The sequence below is a fragment of the Bombus affinis genome, chromosome 15, assembly GCF_024516045.1.
Source record: "Bombus affinis isolate iyBomAffi1 chromosome 15, iyBomAffi1.2, whole genome shotgun sequence".
NCBI classification, from domain to species: Eukaryota; Metazoa; Arthropoda; class Insecta; order Hymenoptera; family Apidae; genus Bombus; species Bombus affinis.
This window is the reverse complement of record NC_066358.1, coordinates 2,849,551-2,871,014: the sequence shown is the minus strand read 5'-3', so window position 1 is coordinate 2,871,014 and position 21,464 is coordinate 2,849,551. Positions and strand designations below refer to the sequence as shown.

The window sequence follows — 21,464 nt, the reverse complement described above, 5'->3', positions numbered from 1 at the left end:
GTATGTTTGGAAAATACGTGAATGGCGACTTCCGAAATTAGTTTCGAGCCACCATGCTACACACGTAAAAGAACAGTGAAAATTTCTGTAATTCGGAGTAAATGGATTCCAGAGAACGAGCTCGAGGAATAACTTGCATTCTGAAGGACAACTGTACCCTATACAGTCACAGTTACACGTGTTGAAATGAACTCGACGTATGTTCAATTTGAGTCTGTCGTACTAGTTTGAATTAGTTTCAAGATAAATTTAGTTGCAAGAAATAGTTGAAGTTTTGTTACCGTATGCGTGAAATATCGTCTTTCCGAAGTTCGAATTTGATGGGTCGGCATCGTCTATTAAATTCTCATATATCGACCTTGTCGGCCACATTAATCTCCTGGCTTATGATTTTGCTCATAAGTACATATATATGTACTATAACGTTACCTATTTATTGCCTTAGTATAATGTTCAAAGCAAAACCACAAAATATTATGGATAATTTATATTCAGCAAACTATAGTCTCTTAATATAAGTGAAGTCAGAGTTAAAGTTGAGCTTTGATATTAGAACAGCTTACATTCGTCGTATTTGATCTATAATCTGGGCTATGTAGGGACATAATTCGATATTTCAGAGCAAAAGGTTGAAGAAAAAGAAATTTCCTACAAACCATCGCGAGATATTGAATGTTAGAGATTTATAATAAAAATACCGAAATTTAATTACTGACTATTTTGAAGAATTATGGTAACCCTGTAATTTTCTTATATCAGTTTATAAAAGTGCCATAAAGATTGCCATATAGGAACACGAATCGGCTATTTTATTTAGACAATTTTTTGATATGTTAATTTAAAAAGAAGGTATAAATCATGGAACTGCAACAGCTTCATTATAATTTTTGAATAGAAATAATAGCACAATAAGAAGCACTTCAGATTTAAGTTTCTTAAAACTATTATAGATTGCTTCTATAAACAGAATTCGGTGACAGATTTATAAATACCGTCATCTATCTACTATTACGTTATTCAGGATCAATGATACTGTCGAATGAGTACAGGATTTAGACCGAATTCAAAATTCTCAATAATTATTGAAAGAATAGAACGTCTATTTTCCGCTAATCGATTTTTAATTAAAAAAAACTTCCACTATCAAAATATAAAACAAAAGTCTAATTTAGCTGTAGCTTGAATCAATTTTTTGAGTCAAATCTTTTACATTTTTTTTTAAAATAGAAATACAACTCGACATAAAACTCTAAGTTCTTCGTCGGTCCTATACATATAAAAAAATCATATTCTTAGAGAAAATTTTATCCAACTGTAACTTAAAAGTTTTGATAATTTCTCTGAAAGTATAAACTTCCTTAAAAATACAAACGAAGAAACCGTATTTTCCCGCAAACTCAAAACTCTCTAAGACTCTCCGAAAAATAAGATTTCTATAAAGAAAAATTTTAAATCTATGTGTTTCCCGTAGATAATACTTAAATAAAAAAATCCATGGTAGCAGAGATTTCATTATTAGTTTCATTAATTTTAGACAAAATTCAGTAGACATAAAGAAGAAAAACAGTAAGTACTTTTATTATAAAGCATCACTGTTTAAAATGTTAGTACACTAATGTTAATGCATTGTTCCTTAGCATTGTAACGAGACACAATTGTCATGACTATATTGATAAAATTTAAAACGAATCTAAATATGCATACATAGAGGTTACAACATAATTATAGTAGTCAAATCTCGTTGCTAACGAAACTTACAGTTGCGAAATGTCTCGTATAGTACGCGTAATATATTCGCAAAACGTTTCTATAAATTTTGAAATTACTTTCATAAGTTACCGTATGTATGTATAACGAGCTATGGGAGCTATAATTCAACTATGAAAAACACTACGAACTTTCTCCACAGCCCAAATCCCATTCAAACAAACACGAAAATGCAACACTCACCGATTTGCGGTACGTCGTACTGTATGCTTCCCCTGGTGGATCTGAACATAATTTGAGAAGCGACGTTGATGCCATTCCCGAGGGAGGACGGCGGTTGAGCTTGATGCGGAGTCGACTCTCCGGAGAGGTCGATGGAGCGGCGTCCGCCAAGAGTTTGGCTCCTTTTTCCAGGAGGCTTTGCTGTGTCCAGGCCAAACGGTGGCCTCGACACAAACGTCGCGCCGTTCTGATAATCCCTGTACTTCTCAGGTCCCCGTGATATCGAGTCAGTCTTCATGTTCGCAGCAGTGTTTAACTTCTGCTCGAAGAGATCGTCGTAGTTCGATTGTCTGGTTTCTTGAAAGCTCTTGCGTCCTGTTTCGTCATCGCATACTCTTATAGGCAGGCTGACCGTATTTCTCGAGTGTCTACAGTCGATTCGTAGTTTCTTAGTACGTTGACTACCCAGAGGGCCACCGCCCATTGGCTGTTGTTGTTGATCCTCGTGTAGAAATTGTTCGCCCGGTTGTTTCGCCGTGTTCATGTATTCCGAGTAGAGCATGTTCAACATAGCGGGTGACAGGGCAAAGAATATAGTCTGTAGCTCCCTAGGCTCTCTGATCATATCGTCGATCAATATACCAGCTGGTGTCCACGAGGAAATCCGTGGTTCGTCGTTCAATAGCAACCAGTTGGACAAGTCGTCTCGGTGAGAGGCCTCGGGAGGATATATCCTGAAGTGCAACAGGTTATTGCCTACCGAGTTTAGCTCGCTCTTCTTTCTGATCCCGCTACTGTGCCGGTAGTCCTGCTCCTGTGCACCTTGCATGATGATCACCGGATGATTCCCCACGGCCAAGTCCAGCCCTTGTCCCACGTACGTGAGAAGCCAGAACATGCATACCGCCATCATATATGTTACAGTTTTTACCGGATTTAACCGGGCTGGCTTTCGAATCGATTAAAAATTAAGTGTCTTTTGTTTCTCTCCTCTTCTTCTTTTCTCTCTTCTTGGACCGATTCTTTATGTAGTTTCGCCTTTGTTACTTTTTATTTTTTTTTGTTGTTGTTTTGTTTTTAGCGCTTTTTATTGTATACACGTACCGTGCTCGATTTTCGTTTGCCAGTCAAAAGGCACGACGCTGAGAGTTTAGGCCGACTTTTCGTTAGCTGTGCAGGGGGAGGAAGCGTTTCTGTAGGGAGCGACTTGAGGGAAGAAAACGCGGACGATGAGCGATGACCGGCGATCAATCGATAACCATGTAGGCATCCGTTACATGGGAAACGAAACGTTTCTTAAACGCGTTCAACTACTTTTATTCTATCTCTTGTCTTTCTACTTTGCTGCTTTTCTTCTTTCATCGAACACTTTTCTAAATCTTCGGTTATAATCGGAATAGGGAGATCAATAAGAACATCACCTATTCTATTCTCTTTCGATTTCCTTCTTCTCTTCGTTTCTCTTCGATTCGACTCGATTCGGTCGGTGATCGTTGTATAGTCCACGATCGTGTCTCGTTAATGTCGCATTTCCGAAAATTCCCGACGGTTCGTTCCACTCAATGTCAACAGAGGCTCTCGAGGATTTCTGCGTCCTGAAATCAGGCCGTTAGTAAAAAAAGGATGGCTCTTAGTCGACACTAAGGCGTGTGTCTGAAGAATAATATGCAGTGCCAGTGATGAATGGTGCTGGTGCTGGTCGTGGATGCTTATTAAGGTGCTCGATAGTGTGGGCAACAACGAAACTCGATTTTTCTCCTGGTCCTCCTGCTCTTACCCCTGTCCTCTCTCCCTGTTGCTTGCATCGCGATTCTTTCTCTCCTCTGTCTCTATTACAACATACTACTCTCCACTTTCTGATCCCTCTACTTTCCCCGACAGAAATCGAAAGTCCAATTTCCAGGATCCACGACTACTTGCGGTCCCTTTTCTTAAATTAGACACTTACTGTCCTCGATGACGTCATAGAAAACTGCTTTCTATCTCTGGTTTCCATGCTGTCGAAGGGCCCCGTGTGTCGGTTCACGATACTTGACTTTTGGAGGTGCTTGTGTGCCAGTGAGGCGTTATACGAGATTCTACGTGCGGTGTGACACGGCGTGCAGCGGTGACATCGAACTCTCCGAACGACTTTAAAGTGCGGAAAAGTGGCTATGTAGTACGAGAGAGATCAACAGGTGCCCGAAAAATGTGCAAAACCGTGCTCCTGGTTTGGGGGGTGAGGGGGGTGGGGAGGAAGGGGATTAATTAAGGCGCCGGACGACACAGCTGGTCGTCGTGACGTCGAAAACACCGAAGGAGTAGAAGAACATAGTACGCACATCGATCATACAGTGATAGAGTGTGACACAACACAGGCGCGTGTGAACAGAGAGAGAATACAATATATATATGTATATATATATATATATATTATGTGCACGTATATATAGAGAAAAAAGAAAGTTATCGGGCAAAGGTGCAGTTGCGGAACATTACCCAGTGTATTAACAGAATATCATGTGTTTACATATGATTTAACGTGTGTTTCTGTGCGAAATACTTGCTTCTGTGACTGCGTGCTGCGATATCTTCGCCCTTCTGCGCCTCTTTCCCACCGTGGGACCTTTTCTCATGCGATACGATTAACAGATAACCTTCCCTGCCAAGTTCAAATCTTCCGTTCCCCGTCGCACATAACACTCTTCTTCTTCTTCTTCTTCCTCGCAGTTCTCGCACGTAAAATCCTCTAAAGTCTGATGGATGATCGTTGATACTCTTTGAACAACTTTCAACGACCTTCTACTCGTGGAAACTCGTTTTACAGTCGATTACAATACCCGTAAACGTACTCGTGTTTAAACTTGGTTTATTCAGCGGTTAGTTTATTCTTGCCGTGATGGGATACCGTTTCATCCAGTTTGTTCATCACCGACGGACCGGATCACGCGAACACAAAATGGTGCGAACACCAGTCCACTAACATGTTGCTGGCTGTCGTTCGCTGATACTCGTCATCCACGACGATGACGTCGAGAACGTCCGGTTAAAAACGCGTCGATCGACGTAACCACGGGGACCAACCTGTTTCCTCCTTCCTTTCTAATCTTGTTATATCCCGCTGCCTCGTACCATTCGTTGCTCGTTCGAACCTCTTCAAAAATGAATTCACTTTCTTGTACTATTCTTCTATGCTCAACTGTTACGTTCTCTTGCTACGAGTTTGTATTGCTCGCATGCTCGCCTTTGCCGCGAGCAGAGTATACGTAACGTACGTATACACGTAGGTTCTGGGAGACGCGAGAATGCCAAAGAAAAGTTGTTCGTTCCCTGTTTGTTGAATGGTCACCGATTCCTTTTCCTTTCTCAGTACGTCGTACGGTATTTAGACGCGGGCCGGGCAGGAAGTCGCGAAAAAATAGCGGCTGCGGAGTCGGTGAAAGGAGGTTGCGGCCGTGGATGTTGCTTTGTTGGCCGAAAGTCGAGGGATGGAGGATCGAAGGGTTGGGACGGTGGGTTAGTTTAGCGAGTGAGCTGGCTGGCGCCCTCACCAGAACTAACTCCCACGCTGCGCGGCAAGAGTCACCGGGTTTAATACACCGCGCATCTCCCTACCACCCCATCGAGACACCTGCCGTTCTCTTCCCTTTTCACCCCCGGACTCTAACGCTGCTAACCCGGCCCCGGCCACCCCGTGCATCGTTCACGCTTCCGTTCCGCATCGAGTCGCACACACCGGCCAACACTTGTGCCTTTTCCTCCCTCTTTCTCTCTTTCCCTCTCTCTCTCCCTCTCTCTCTCTCCCTCTTTTATTTTCCTTTGTTTTGCGTCTCCTTTTTTTTTTATTCGTTTTAACGTGCTTTTCGAATCCGACTCGCGCGTGATTCTGTGGGTCTTGGATATGTCTGGGTCTTGAAAGAGAGGTCTTTTAAGGAGAGAGGTTTTATAGCGGGAGCAAAGGCAGACTGCTGCCTTCATGTAGTCACCGTTTCGCCAACTTAACAGCTGTTGCGGGTAAATGTGGGTAACTTGCAAAAGAAATTGAATCAGACGGTTGTCGAGTGATGGCTGGTCTCGAGGACTTTTTGGTTGTGGTAGGTTGGTTTATGAGACGATTGAATCGAAGATGATCTCGTTGGATTCATAAAATATTTTATGAATGAAGTTAATAAGCAAGATCGTAAGACAATTACTTGGGATTATCGGCTACTTAGTTTGGCAAATGCATATTTATTCGATTAATTTCATCTGTTTATGAAAGAAAATGTTGTTTTGGTTCTTTGATTACCAAGGTTTTGGGATGTTGTGCTGTTAGGTAGGTACTTGGGATGATTTGTTACAACGGTATTTGTTAGTTACGTATCTGAATCTGTTTGTCTATTTGACTCGGTAAAATTTGTTTAATTGTTCTTACTTTTTTCAAATAAGTCACTTGAACTCAACGATAATTTGTTAAACCATTAAATCGAATAACTATTACATATTTAAATAGAACATCCTTGTTGAATTACTGTAGATAAAGGTATAATTGCGTAAATATAAATTAGGTAAATGTGTGAAGTAGCTTAGAACGTAGATAAAATAGAATATATACATAAGATATAAGTTCTAATGAAAGATAAGGATCCACAAAACGGGTTATAGTAGTAATAGTTCTGTTTCTATATGCGTAGAATAAATGGCTTTGATGGTTTGGGAAGAAGTTTAAAGATATTGATCTGCGGGTGTTTAAACTGCACTAGCTAGTCAACCCACGTGAAACGGAGGTATTCGATGTGTTATTACAAATTCTATCTAATAAATATCTCAGCCAGAGTTTGATAGCCAGCGATATTTCAACGATGAATATTCTGACAGCATAAAAGCGATATGTATATAACCAAATCGTTGACACTTTCATTCAACATCGAATCGTATATGCTAGTGGAAACGGATTTTACAAGTGAAATATGCGTAGCACGACAAGTGTGAACGTAGACAAGCAAGATTCGAATACACGTGGCTACTATGATTGATGGGCATCCATTCAATGTTACACTCGCTTTACAAAGTTCAACAAACTGTTATTTACTCTGCTTTCGCGGATAGCTCGTAAGGAAGTCAGCAAATACGATCGTCGGGGTTGGTTGATAGACATCTCGGGAGGATTTAATGGCACGAAACAATGGCTGGTTAGATTAATGCATCATTTTAATAGTCCCAACGAGTCGGACGATGATTGTCGAAACACTTCGCTTTAACGTGTGTGAAACATTCTGCTGGTTTGGTTTCTAGTTAGGAATCGAATATTTTATATTTTTTTTTATACTACCAGTACAAATCTAAAGATAAAATATCTTTCTTTGAAATTGATTTATTTGAAATATCGTTTGGTAAAAATTTATTGAATTGTTTATTTTCATTATTTCTGGCAGTGCTTTGATTTAGAGAAACCTAGATGTAGAAAAATATATAGAAAATATATTTTACTTATTTAGCATATATAGTTTAATAAAAATCGACAAAATTATTTGTATTTTTTAATTTATTATTTAGTCTATTAAATTTCCTAGATTATTTTCATTATTTAATTTAGGAAAATCGTTAAATAAATTTCTGTTATTTGGTATAATAACACAGTATCGAGCGAAGAATTATTATTTAGTGAAACTTTATAAATAATTTGCTTGACAAAAGTGTTCAATCATATTGAACAATAAAATTCTCTATACTTGTTACTAATCGTTCGTAAAAAATATTTTTACAGTTTTTCTATATTGTTGATGTTTATATACAAATGTTTTGCAGAAAATCATATTTTCACAGAGCACGAATAGAAATATATTTTCCCTTTACATTTTTCATGTTTACACTTGCGATAAATGCATAAACATCCGCAGCTGGCTTATACTCTCATATTTACTTGCTTCCTGTAATTTAAAACCAACTTCCATTGAATTTGCTAAGTTGTTCGCTAGCCACGAAACTTCATAGTTTCTTGTGTTCTTGAGGGATACCTTTATGATCAAAGGAAGGAAGTGTCAACACGTTACGAAGTACTCATAAAATCCAATAATTAGAACAGTTCGACCAAGTTTCCATACCACCGTGCCATATAATGGAACTTCCTTATTTTGATAGTACAGTTACCACGCTCGTCGTATTTGATAATAGTTAAATTTGCAAGGTTCCACGCTTCACTCACGTAGCGTAGTTATGTTACGGGTGAAACGTGAAATTAAGATAAATCTGGTTTTAACCTGCCAAAATATAAACAGTCAGACATTTTCAGAGAATAATATTTACAAGGCCGTATTACTTCAGTCAATATAACACGCAAATAACATTAATATTGTTTAAGTAACAGATTATGTTTAGACAAAACGTGTAGATAAAAGAATCGTATCTTGAAGCTACTATTATGGCTTTTTCAAAAAGTTTCTACCATCAAAAAAAGAGAAAAAAAAAGAAAAAAAAAACAGCTCGTAGGCTAACAAAATTTCGTTTTTGAAAGGAATAATTTTCATTTTTTCAATCTACTGTTTCTTCGTGAATACTCATATTTCCGTTTTTCTCTTATTAAAGTGGCTTCTTAAAACATTGATATTGTGTTTTGCACTGTAAGAAAGAAGGAAGGAGAAAATCGGACTCTACTTTATGGAATATAAAGAAATCGAGATATCCTCTGCTCTGCTTATTTATACCTTGAACATGGCTTTATGGCTTAAAGGTTACGCCAAGGCGTTCATTCTAAAGCGATCGCTTAGGTGGATTTTCTTGGTTTTCATGCTTTAGCGTTACGACGGTCCTTCACTTTCATATTCACAAGAATACCGTTTCTATTCTTATTGTTCTCCACGAAGGATGTTTCGTTGCCTTCAATATATTTTTCCTATCAAAGTTGGCGATAACGAAACTTCTATCCATTTGTTTCCCGTCATATACAAGAGAACAATGTTATTATTCTGTCTGGTTACCCGGTGAATAACGAATACGTTTTTTAAACGTATTATAATGAAACACAAAGAAAAGGAAGGTATAAAGGAAAGATCGAAAAATTAGTAGAGTTAAATGCAAAACGATTGTTAAATTGCCAATGCTTATGTAGATTCACAAAATAGTAGAATATAAATAGAATTCATTTCATACTTTTAATTCGCAATGTACATATTTTTCTTCCTTTTAAAATAATTAAATTTGTTTACAATGAAATGAATATGATGAAAATGGGTGTGATCCTTTATAAGTAACATAAATTTTATGTTTTACATTACGTGTATGATATATATTTTTTTAATATATGTTTTAATATAAGCTTGGATTTATAAATGTCAATGGCTAAAATAATGAAACTGTCAAATGTCAGATGCATTGACTATGCTATGCGGTTAAATTTCATAATTTTACTTTGCTTAAAATATTTTGCATATTTTTGCACATCGTTTGTGCTCCGCAATTATTAATTAAGAACTCAAAATATGAGAGTTTCTCTTCTGATATCGTTTTTCGATATTATTCTTTTTATATTGTATAAGTAAGGAGTAGAAAACAATATGCTAGATATTATTTTGGTCATAGTATCTATTTTCTTTTAAAAGCAACAATTTTTAATTGTATTTATTACTGCAAGCAATAACTTCTATGTTGTATAATTCGTTAATAAATAAAAGCGATCCAACCGATCTTTCTGCATTATAATAAATTTATATTATATTATAATAAATATATTTATATTATATCATATTATAATAAATTTTCCCTATATGTATATTACATTTTCTCAAACATCGGAAGAGAAATATATGTTTATGATGAATATTTGTAAATAGACTGTTCTTAATTCATCATTTTTACAAATATTTACTGTAGATTGTGAATCGTTATTTTGTATTGATATAAGATTCTGATCGATTAAATTCTCTCGCTGGTAATCTGGACCAATTATCATGTTTTGTATGAAACCAACAGATATTCGAATATGTGACGTGTTATTGAATATTCCGTTAATCTTCGGAATACATCATTTAAATAAAATCATTCCATATACAATCAGCGCACATAAAGTGTTCAAATTTAATTTTTCAATTATTTTAATCCTTCAATTAATCTTTCATCGACGTATAAAGCTCGAAAAAAGTTTGGCTTTCAACACATATCGACAATTCTATCAATTTCAATTTATTTTGTTATTTCTTTCTACTGATCATTTAATGAAAACTATACAATTAACGTAATATTTAATCCAATTTTTTGTCGAAACGTGGAATACCTATATAATTTTTGAACTAATTTTCCATTGATGAAATTTGAATGGAAATTTTTTCGATAAATTTTCTCGACGAAATTTTAACTTTTGACATAAATCAACAATTCTGCCAATCTCAATTTGTTCCTTTATTCTAGTCGATCGATTACCGAATGAATTCGATAAGATGAATAAATCGAGACAAAATTTTTGAAACAACATATAATAAATATAATGTAACATTTAATTTAATTATTGTCACAGAATGGCAAATACGGGCTCTCGATTAATTTTCTATCTATTATAAAATTTCCATGTGTGTGAAAATGTCAATTTTCCTGGAAAAATATTTCGATTTTACACGCAATTCTACCAACCTCGATGTTTTTTTTCTTTTTTTTTAATTCTACTCTATCGATCACCGAATGTAGATCGACACAGAAAGTTCGAAATATACGATCAACACAATATTTAATGCAATCGTTTTCACGGAATACGACACGTAACTTTTCTATTTATTTTCTATTGCAAAATCTTCTCTGGTAAAATTCCGATAAAAATTCTATCAATAATTTTTCCTCAAAAAACTTTCGATTTCCGACACAATTTTACCAATCTCAACTTATATCTCCTTATCCTTCTTCATCGATCACTCGAACGAAGAATGGATCGGTCCCGAAGACTTCGAAGAGTTCCACGGCTTGGTTCATGCATAATACAATCGCATTTTTCCTGATAGATTCTGTTCGAACATATGCCTGATTGAATGCAAACCTTGCTGGAAAATTGTTACGTAAGCGTTCCGTTACAAACTCCACGACGTTTCAAAATTCAATCCGTTTATTTATCAAAGAATCTGTGCACTATGACACGCTACGTGCATATTTTATACAAATATGGTGGCACGCCTGTATATTACTGCCCGGTAAGTATAATACTATGTGATGAAAGAATTACGATCAGTACTCAGAACATGCCATAAACGCTTTTGTATGTAACGCGTTAGATAAATTTAACATGTCGACTTTTTCTATAGAAAAATACTTTTACACGTGTAGTTCGGTAGTACGAGGGTGCACTGTATCGGAACTCTTTGAAACGATTGCAATCGTACGAAATATAACATATTTATGGTTCTTCGAGTTTCGTATTTCCTGCGTAGTACGGGAATACACTGTATATATTGGGATTCTTTCAAGTGTAACTCGTGTTTCAATCGTGGTTTTATTAATACGAAAAATTGTTTGGGTCTGGCCTGATAAAGTGAAACGTCGGAACAGAAGCACAACGTATTAATAAAACTACGATCGAAACTCGAAGACACACAAACGTGTCATTTATTTGCCGTGAAAGTTCAGATGCTGAAACGTGAAATATAGTTCAAATAAAACTATTTCATTTCTTTTTGGCCTTTGATCTTATCTTGTGCAACTATATGTAATCGATGAAAAAAATACTTGGTCTTAATTAAAATAAATAAAAGAGCAAATTTATCCTGCGAGGACTCTGGAAATCAACTCATGATCCAAACTTTGAGGATCTATACATAGCAACATCCAAAACATTCTCTAAATTCGACGAAAACCAACCATGAACCTAAGTACCCAAAGTTTACACATCGGAAAGGGAACACGTAACGTTAACGGCAATCATAATTTTTTCCGCAAAGGATACAAGGCCCGTGTACCTCGTTTGGTATCGATTTCGAGCTCGCAGCCTAGCTCACAAAGTAGCTTCCATAACCATAAAAATGATATCCAGGGGGGAAAAAGTAGCTGAAAGAAAAAAAGACCCATCGACAATGTCATTAGCGTGGTTTTATGGCGTGGTAGACGCCTTCCGTCCGCGGGCGACTAAAAACAAATTTCCAGATTAACAGAATGGTTCGGGCGATCGTCATTGATCGCGTCATCACGGCCTTGTGGGCGTTTTACGGCGTGTCCGCAATGTTCCTAAACACCGGCCTTGCGCCATGGGTGCGGGAAGCAAAAGAAAGGCTACAACGCCGGATGGTGAACGTTATGCAGCAGAGGGTGGTGGGTGTACGATGTTTCGTCACAGAATGAACGTGCGCAGTAACTTTAATTAACCGCGTACTCTGTGCCTGGTCTAATCAACACGTTAACTGTCAAGGTGGTCGATCATCGTTGACCCGTGTTTTACTAAATCTCTTAGAACGAATTGAGTGAACTTTATTTTTTTTTTTTTTTTTTTGAATGCGCAATCCTTGGATTCTTGGAATTACATTTGTTACGTTTGCATCGTATTTTTAAACATGGGATATTCAAATTGCGGAATGATTAACAGGCATTCGTAGGTAATCTGCGAAGTGATTTCACGAAATGCACTTGATTGAGGAAATATTTGAGATATTCAAAGTGTAGTGCTTTGTAATGCGATGCTTATTAGCTGAAACGATTTTTTACCGAGGTTCTACTTTTTTAATTATATCCCCCAAAATATGAATTTGCGTAAAAATTCGTAAAACTTAATGATTAAAAAATTAGGATAAATTTCATGGACTATAAAATGTTGAATAATGTAAATGACTCAGATAGGATTTTTAGTTAGTTTAGACAGATGACCATTTTTCAATTAGTATGATATTCTATACGATAGAGAGAAACAATTAAAACGTCTGAATGATTGAAAATATCATTAATATCTCAATTGCTGTAGGCTATCGATATTTATATCGCTTTCTCAGAGATTAAAATCATTCGCTGAAGGAGTGAATTGTGATGTGAAATAAACGAGGTTGGTTCCTTTGATAGGTTCTATTTGGACATGGTTTCGGTAATGGCTTCAGTATCGATTTTTAGAGTACAGAATACAGAATTTGAGGTTCCCCTAAATGTAAGATTGAAGGCTGGAGGATCGAAAAATCAATGTTTAAAAATGTAGGGTTTAAGATTTATTGTCTAGAGATGTAAAGCTCGCAATTTTCAATTTGATGTTAGTACATCAAAGTAGAAAATCAAAGGACAAAGATACAAAGTTCTAAATCGAAGTTCAAGAGTCAAAGGTCCAGTTGAATATTTAGGGACAAAGGAGCAAAGTTCTAAATCGACGTTTAATACTCAAAAGGTCAAGTCGAAAATCGAAAATTAAGGCTTAAAGATTAAAGGATCGAAGTCGGAAATCCAGAAGCCTAAAGTTGAAGATTGAAAGTATAACGTTAAAAACTATTTGAGCATCAAAATATCGAATGTAAAGAATACATTTTTTATCCTTAAAAATTACATATCAAAGCTCGTTTTAATCTTTGAATTTAAGACGAATCGACTAGACTCCAAAGTCTAAAAAAATACAAATTTCTTAATTGATAAAATTTTGAATAGTTTTTTATATTTAGACGAATCAAAAACTTGTATTTTTTCTATGCTTAAACGAACAATATACTTGAAGAATCCAAAGTGCAGAAGATTGAGAATACAGAACCCGGCTAAGAAATTATTATTCGAATACCTTATGTTCAAGGGTATAATGAAAGAATAACAAATGTAAGCCTAAGAATGCGACATAGTAGAAAAATAAGTGAACATAGTAGAAAATCTTGGAATTTGAATATTTTATGCTTAACCAAAGAATAACTAAGTGTTCAGCTTATAGGATCCAAAGTTCAAAGTTTCTGTGCTTAAAATTAGAATATGAAATTCTCAACTAAGAGTTCTTCAAATTTTGATCTTCCACACTTAACCCATATAATTTTAACAATACGTAAAGTCTATAGAATTCAAAATACAAAATTTCATCGATTAAATTTCACACGAAATTCGTTGAAAGTTATAAAACATCAAATAGTCTCTAGCCGAATGAACGATATGAAAATAACGAACATCCAATAAACAGTCATCACTTAATAATACCTTTCATCGAGTCATCTTCCAATCTTCCCCTTTCAGTAGTAATCAAGAACTTGCCACTTACCATTGAAAATCCCTTCTATTAGCGAAATCCGATTACATCGTGGAACACTGTGTAGCTGTTTACTAATCAATCGGCTTTACTAAGCGATCAGCGCTTAATTGCATAATTGATCGATCCTTTGACGAAGATAATCGATCGACGAAGAAGCGATATAAGGCTTAAACGGGCGATCGTCGTTAATACTATTCGTAAAATTAAATTGCACAAAAGGCTTGACTGATTTATCCCGTTATTGTCTTTCGGCTTTGACGTTATTTCCTTGGCTGAAACCGCCTGATTCAACGTCGCTTTGACAAAAGATTTCTTGTTCAGCCCTGATACAACGGGGCTTTGCGTAATGTGCAGGCACTTGTTGCTCTAAATAAACGAGTTCATCCGTCGGACCATGAAACGAACCACATTATCGTGCCTTTTGGGCATGTAACGCTCGTCTATCGATCCACTTTCTTGCACCGAATTTCTTAATTCGACTTTGTCTCGTCTTTCAATAGAACTGCAACGGAACTTGTATAATTAGAGACCTCTTGCATAATAGTTTACTGAATAGCTATTAATTAGACTGTTTTCATGCTTATGGGTCTTTATAACACACTTAATTCTATAGAACCAATTAAAGAAACGAACTTTAATTAAAATTTGCTTCATATTCTAAATATTATAACGAGGATTTTACCTTGGTTATTTTTTTACAGTTTTGTATATCGTATACAAACACAAATTATCATAAAATTCATCGAAATTTATCGATGGCAAATCTTCTACCATATGAAGTAGCAATTTATTCATGCAGTGGATAATGATCCGGGTTTAATCGACGATAAACTACGACTAACTGCAGTGAATCATAAAAATGACTATAAAATTCCTTGTTTGTCGATATACCTTGTATTATTTGAAATAATAATTTATTCATTTAGCGAATAGTGGTTTATATTTACTCAACGATACGCTATAATTGTTTCTGATCAAAACTATAGATGATCATAAAGTGCCAGATTATTGGGCGATGAAATACGTTGGCCGCGTAACACGCTAGTCAATTATAATACATTTTATTAATTATTAGCCGTACGGAAAGCTCAATCGCGACTACTAATTTCCTGGTCTCGTTATGAATTTAATCGAGATTGATGGGGACGTCGGTTCCATTGACGCTGGCTATAATGAATTATCGCCGCCGTGTGAATATTAACGACTAGTAGCTTCAGAACTTTGCATAACAAATGTATAACGTTTAAACGTATGCAAAGCACAATGTCCAACCTTGCTAAATTTATATTTTACTCGTTTTAAACATACTTGCATCTGATTAATATACGAGCTATTCTTTTTTTCCTGATCTTTTAAAATTAACAGTTTCAATTTATCTTCAGTTGCTTCTCTGTCCTTTCTCGACATTAATGTAAGCGAGTTTTACTGTCCGGATTCCTACTAAATGTCTGAACAAGATTACGGATTATGCAAATCTTCATATCTTTGTGAATTTAAGTAAGTTGTTTCATTCTCTAAATATTATAATGAAATATTATATTTTCGATATTTCTCGTATTTTTGCGTTTTTACATTTCGCATAAAGATTAGATATTACTTTCTTATTATTATATTATTATAGATATTACTTAAAATATTGCGAAGGATTAAGAATAAATAGAAGAAAAGACGATTAAAAAGCCCAACGAAATCTCGTAGAAAAATATCTTTTCTATTAATCTATTCGTTAGATTGTTTTCATTATTTATTGCACTTAATGTTTAACCTAGTTCTGCACCTTGTTACTTAACAGAATCTAATATCGAATTAAATAAAAAAAATTTTATTCTTTTTCGATCTCATTAAATGTATAATAAAATATGTTTATCGATCCTCAAAAATATTACCAACTTTCCCAACAATCAAATATTATAGCAAACCAGTTATTTCACTTTTTCACGTGTTTAAAGTTCTCAAAATTGCACAATTATCTACAGTTTGATGGTAACCAACGAATTAAATAATATCTATCTTGATAATTTTGCAGCCACCGTGAACTTTACCCAGGTTTAAGCTCTCGTAAATTTGTATTTTAAACATCATTCCAACTTCTTCATCGTGTACATAAAACTAATCTAATCTCTGTTTCTTCTGCATACATGCAAACAAACGGAAAAAGAGACTAATCTAAAACTTACAAGATTAACGCTATTACAGCGTGTCCAATTTAAGATACTAAATATTTCCTGAGATTTTCGAGACGCTAAAGAATTCCATTCAACACTGTCAAAATATTCAGCAACCTGGAACTCTTGAACATCAGCGGCAAATTCAATTTAAGAACAGCCAAGGTTTCCAAGGGACGTTCCAAGTTTTCCAAACCCAACCTTAAGGATCTTCGAGAGTGTGATGTAATTTCGGCATGTTAGAAGAAATTCCAAACTAGAAGTATATAGCCATATACACAGCACAGGTATACACTGTCCATAAGTGTTTCAGTTGATTCTTTATGTCGTGTAATTGGGATAAAACAGTCTGTACGTTTGAACTGAAACAAGAAATGTACAGTGCACAGTTACAGGAAGCACGTATTTGCACTTACCATTATTTCCCAATGAAATAATTTCTCCACAGACGTCCTACATTTTATTTTTATAGTAAATAAATCTCTATAATCGTATAAAGATACTACTAAATGTATACCAATATATATTAAGTAAATAATGTAGTAACACGATGAATATTTTGTTTAAAAAGATTGAGATATATTGACCAGAAATTGCAGACATTACAATACTCCTCTTTTGTTTTTTTGGATTGGAAAAGAACAAGTACCTTGTCGTCCTTTAATCCAGCAAAAGTGTAAAGAGACGTGTGCACTTAGCAATTTTGAAAAGTTATTTTTCTTGAATAAAAGCATTCCTGGAATAAAAGTCAGATATCTTTCCTCGTCATCAATTTTCCTCCACTTTCAATTGCTCTTTTATTCATACTAATCGATAATAATTATTATTCTTATTTATATCTACAAAGTGTGTATGGTTGTCAGAGGTAAGAATTTAAGAACGTCTAAACACTTATGGATGATAATGTATGTTTAATTAGACGGTATATTTGCAGAAAATTAAGGGCTGAACGTTTGACAGCTGCAAAGAGGCATGGAGCGTGGTTACACGGGGTGAAAAAGACAGTCAGTGGGTGTTGGTGTGAAAAGGCACCCTTTAACAAGTTGTATCATTGCGCATGTCTACTTCCACGTGACCCTGACGTCAGATTGCACAATTCCACGCGAACAGTACGAGACACATTCAATAACTTGATGTGCTTGAATTCGTCGTTTAACAAGTGCCATTTAGACTGTCGCTTCCGACGGTAAACATTGGTTTCAGACACGAAATCGAAAGTACGTGTATGCAATATGTTCCGATAATTCCGTTATTTATTCGCGAGCTCGCCTACATAGTTTGATAATAAATAGGAGAAATAATTTAGTAAATTGGTTCTAGAAGCTGACCAGATTTATAGTTTGGTTTTGCAGAGAATTAATTTTGATTATTTTGTTGATATAATGTGAGACATATGCATGACATATGTCGAGATATAATACTCTAGTAATAACTAAAATTATCATTATTATTAAATTATTACCATCAAATTATTATACGTACAGATGGTAATCCGTGAATTTTTTAATAATTTATTATATATAATAATCGGAATGTTATTGCATTGGAATTATTATATACCTACATATGTATATGATGTTCCATAGATTTTTGAATAAATTTATTATATATAATAATCAGAATATTATTACGTTGGAATTATTACACACCCACATATATATATGATATTTCATAGATTTTTGTATAAATTTTGCTATAGCGTTCTAAGATTAAAAGTAAGATGAAAGTGTCGTATAGATTCTTTTGGCGAATAAAGATAGTAGTGTGTTGAGATTTTAAGATTATGTTGATAATAGTAGATAATACTTTGAAAATACGAGAATGCATAGATGCAATGTAATATCAACGAATTATTGAATTTATTCGGCAAACTGATTTGTTATTTAATATACCTACTTAAATTGCTATACATAATTTAATAAATTAATATGAAACACGAAACCTCATTTAGTTACTCTTGCTTTGTATTGTATTATCATTCACACATATGTAAATTTATTTCCATTCCCATCACATGCCACATTTTTATTTATGACATTTAGACTGTTTCAATAAATCACTTATGGTTGACAGAAATAGACACTTAGATAGATAAAATATTAAATTGAATTAAATGTAATTATATAAATAGATACATCATCAAATAGATGTTCTCATTTAATATAGATTCTTAAAATTAAATATTAATTTAATAACAGAAATCAAAAGAAACATGTTCGTAAAAATTATAGATTATTTTACTTCTACATTTTATAAATAATACTTAAATAACATAAAGATATTTACGTACTTTTCTAACTTAAGTATTTGCCAAAAATTGCCCACTTCTGCTCGAAAAGGAATTCCACGTGTTTCGATTTGCACTCTGACATAATTTTCTAAAATAAGCGAACGTGACATATTTAACAAAATTGAAGTAACGAGGTACAAACTGGTTACATTGACTATTTTATCGTGGTAATTGCCCATTCATTGTAAATAGAAATAATTAGTTTCGTCTTAAACAAAGGAATTTTTTAAATAGATCTTATAAAAGTGGTTCGTTATAGTGCTTGCTAAATTAAACCAGGAAAATACTGATAAGAAAAAATTAAGGACTTAATGCGAAGGACACGATGTAAAGTTCAAGTACACCGTTTTAGAAATTTTAAAGAACTCTTGGTGCTTTTTTACACTTTAAGAAACTTCTCAGATAAAAGGGGAAATTTTCTTTTATTCAACATCCCTTTTTATCAGATTGATTTCTTCATATGTATAATTACATTTTCAAGCAATTTAGCTCTATCTTTATACTTCTTAAACTTCCATTATAAAATCTAAGTCCTTGATTAACAATCTTTATTAGGTTTGTTTAGGTTTATTTAGGTTAATAATTACATTTTTGTGCAAGCTATTCTGATTTATATATGTGCTTTATTAAATTTTTATCGTAAGATTTTAATTTCTCCAATTAATAGTTCTTTATTAGTCTACTTTTTATTTGCATTTCCAATAGATCTATTTTTCATTTACTATCAATTTTATTTCTATCGTAGTTTGACTACTTGATATGTTTTCTCCATTAGACTCCTGTTTCATCAGTTATCAATAAATATTTTTTTACACAAATCGGTTAATATCTAATTGTATAATTTTTAAAAGTATTCTTCAAAGTTCTTGTAAATATTCATTCTTTACAATAAATATTTGCTATAAAATATTTATTACAACTACTACAAATATTTGTTCTTTACAATTATTTATTCGTATGCCGTATTTAACAATCGCATACTATAAAGTAAAAATCTGAATTTTAACAAATTTAGAAATTTTCTACGTTTTAAGAAACTTTTAAAGCAAAGACGTTCAATAATATTGAATAGCATTTTCTATTAGATTTATTTCTTTACGTTTATAATTAAACTTTGGGATTTGGCTCAATTTTTACATTTTTTTAACTTCAACCTTAAAATATAGTTATATAATTACCCATTGTTTTTGCTCAATCTTTCAACTATTGTGATTTACCAGCTATTTATCATCATTTTATTCATCAGCCATCTTCATTTACTACTTAATTTCCTTTTAATTTTTATCTTCATCGTACTTTCCATGTTTCGTATTTTTGTTTTGTGAGTTTTTCCAGTCTAAAACTTTAGTTATTTTAATTCGACATTAACATTTAACATTGGCACTGACATTTAATCGTTTTGAACAACTTTCTATCCGTAAAGTGAAAGGTTAAATTTCAATCACGAGAACATCAGCAACATTTCGTAGCTCGTAAATTTAAATCAGCCGCGTGTCTGACATATGAGGGGCATATTCTACTGCGTGTGGGAAACGCGTTTATTTTCGTTGGTTCGTGTTACACCATCGTACACGACACGATAGTTTAATCTAGAAAATGCGAAATTAAGACCGTCTCGATGAAATGTGTATACGAGCCAGCGTGAAAAACGTTCCTCGCTCTCGTTTCGTCGACACAAAGGAATGTTAATTCATAATTATAATTTGTGCACGCCACGACGTCTCGTCTGGTTTTTCAATGCTTCTTTCTGATAATTACAGACCATTTGGTCATAGTACGGTTAAAATAAAGAACAGCAGGTATTATTGATTTTCCTGACACGTCGGGTTTTTCAAAATTAATTAAAATTTAATACCTCGAGATCTCATAAATATCCTCGATTTAATTAAAACGTGTGAAGTAAAACATGTCGCGATCCGGATTGGAAGATGAATGCTTAGTTGATTATTGAAACAATCGCGTGAAATTAATGTGAAAATGAAAGAGGAAGCACCAAATTTATTGTTATTTCTAAAGCTGCTTAATAATTAATAATATAGTATTGATAATAATATTAATAATGAAGCTAATTAATTCATAAGGATTTATTATTTGGTATTAAACATTAGCTTTTAAAATTCAATTTTTAATTTTACTTTATCTGGCACGATCATATAAAAGCTCCGGATGTTTCCACACAGTCCGAGAAAATTAAGTATTCGATTTACGAATGGAAACAATATCTACAAATAAGCGAACAAGCAAATAAAATTCTAACAGTTATATCTTCGATAAAAAGCAATGTAAAATGAATCGAATGAATAAAGAAGTCATGTTTCTGAACGGCCGAAAAAAAGAACAAATCCAAAAATTCAGTCGTATGGAAACAAAATCCAGGTATAAGCGGAGTTTATTGAAACGAGTTTCAAAAATTATATTTTCGATAGACAGCAAAGTAAAACGATGGACCAAAAGAAAAAGAAAGGAAGGCAGGGTAGAAGGAAGAAAGCCGACAGGCCGATTCGGCGACGTGCACACGAGGCCAGGCTACAGAACACGGCCGCGTCTGCGATCGATTCAGCTTCCAGAATATTTCGTTGAGAGAAGCGGCGTCACGACCATAATCCACGAAAGCGTCATTATGCACGGAAACCACACAGAGCCAGGACGCGACGCCCAGCCGTCGGTCGCTCTCTTGTGCAACAGATTACACCCTGCAATGCCAGAAATCAAAGGTGCTTGCTGAGCCATACCCTCGAATCATGCTAACAACGTCTGAAAACCACCACGAAAATACGTCGAGGGTAAAGGACTAACTTGAAACACTGTAGATCTCCGACCATCGAGGGACTAAATCCAAGCTTACATTTTGTACTTCCTTTTCAGTATTACGTAACCGATATATCAACCACGGTAGTTCTCGTATACTTTGAAAGATTACTTTCGCTTGAATGAAACATACTACTGCGTAATGGTG

General features: G+C 34.5%; 1 protein-coding gene across 7 annotated transcripts in view; it reads right to left on the bottom strand.

Moving 5' to 3' along the window:
* The window catches only part of LOC126924961 (uncharacterized), a 64,248-nt gene that overhangs the window by 19,565 nt on the left and 23,219 nt on the right, over window positions 1-21,464 (bottom strand). For all 7 annotated transcript variants that reach the window (XR_007713758.1, XR_007713759.1, XR_007713756.1 and 4 more), the window contains exon 2: window positions 1,951-3,524. Coding sequence is in view for 3 of the 7 variants with exons in the window: in XM_050740038.1 (XP_050595995.1) it covers window positions 1,951-2,842 (892 nt within the window). In the remaining 4 variants the exon portion in view is untranslated. The remainder of the gene's footprint in view (window positions 1-1,950; window positions 3,525-21,464) is intronic.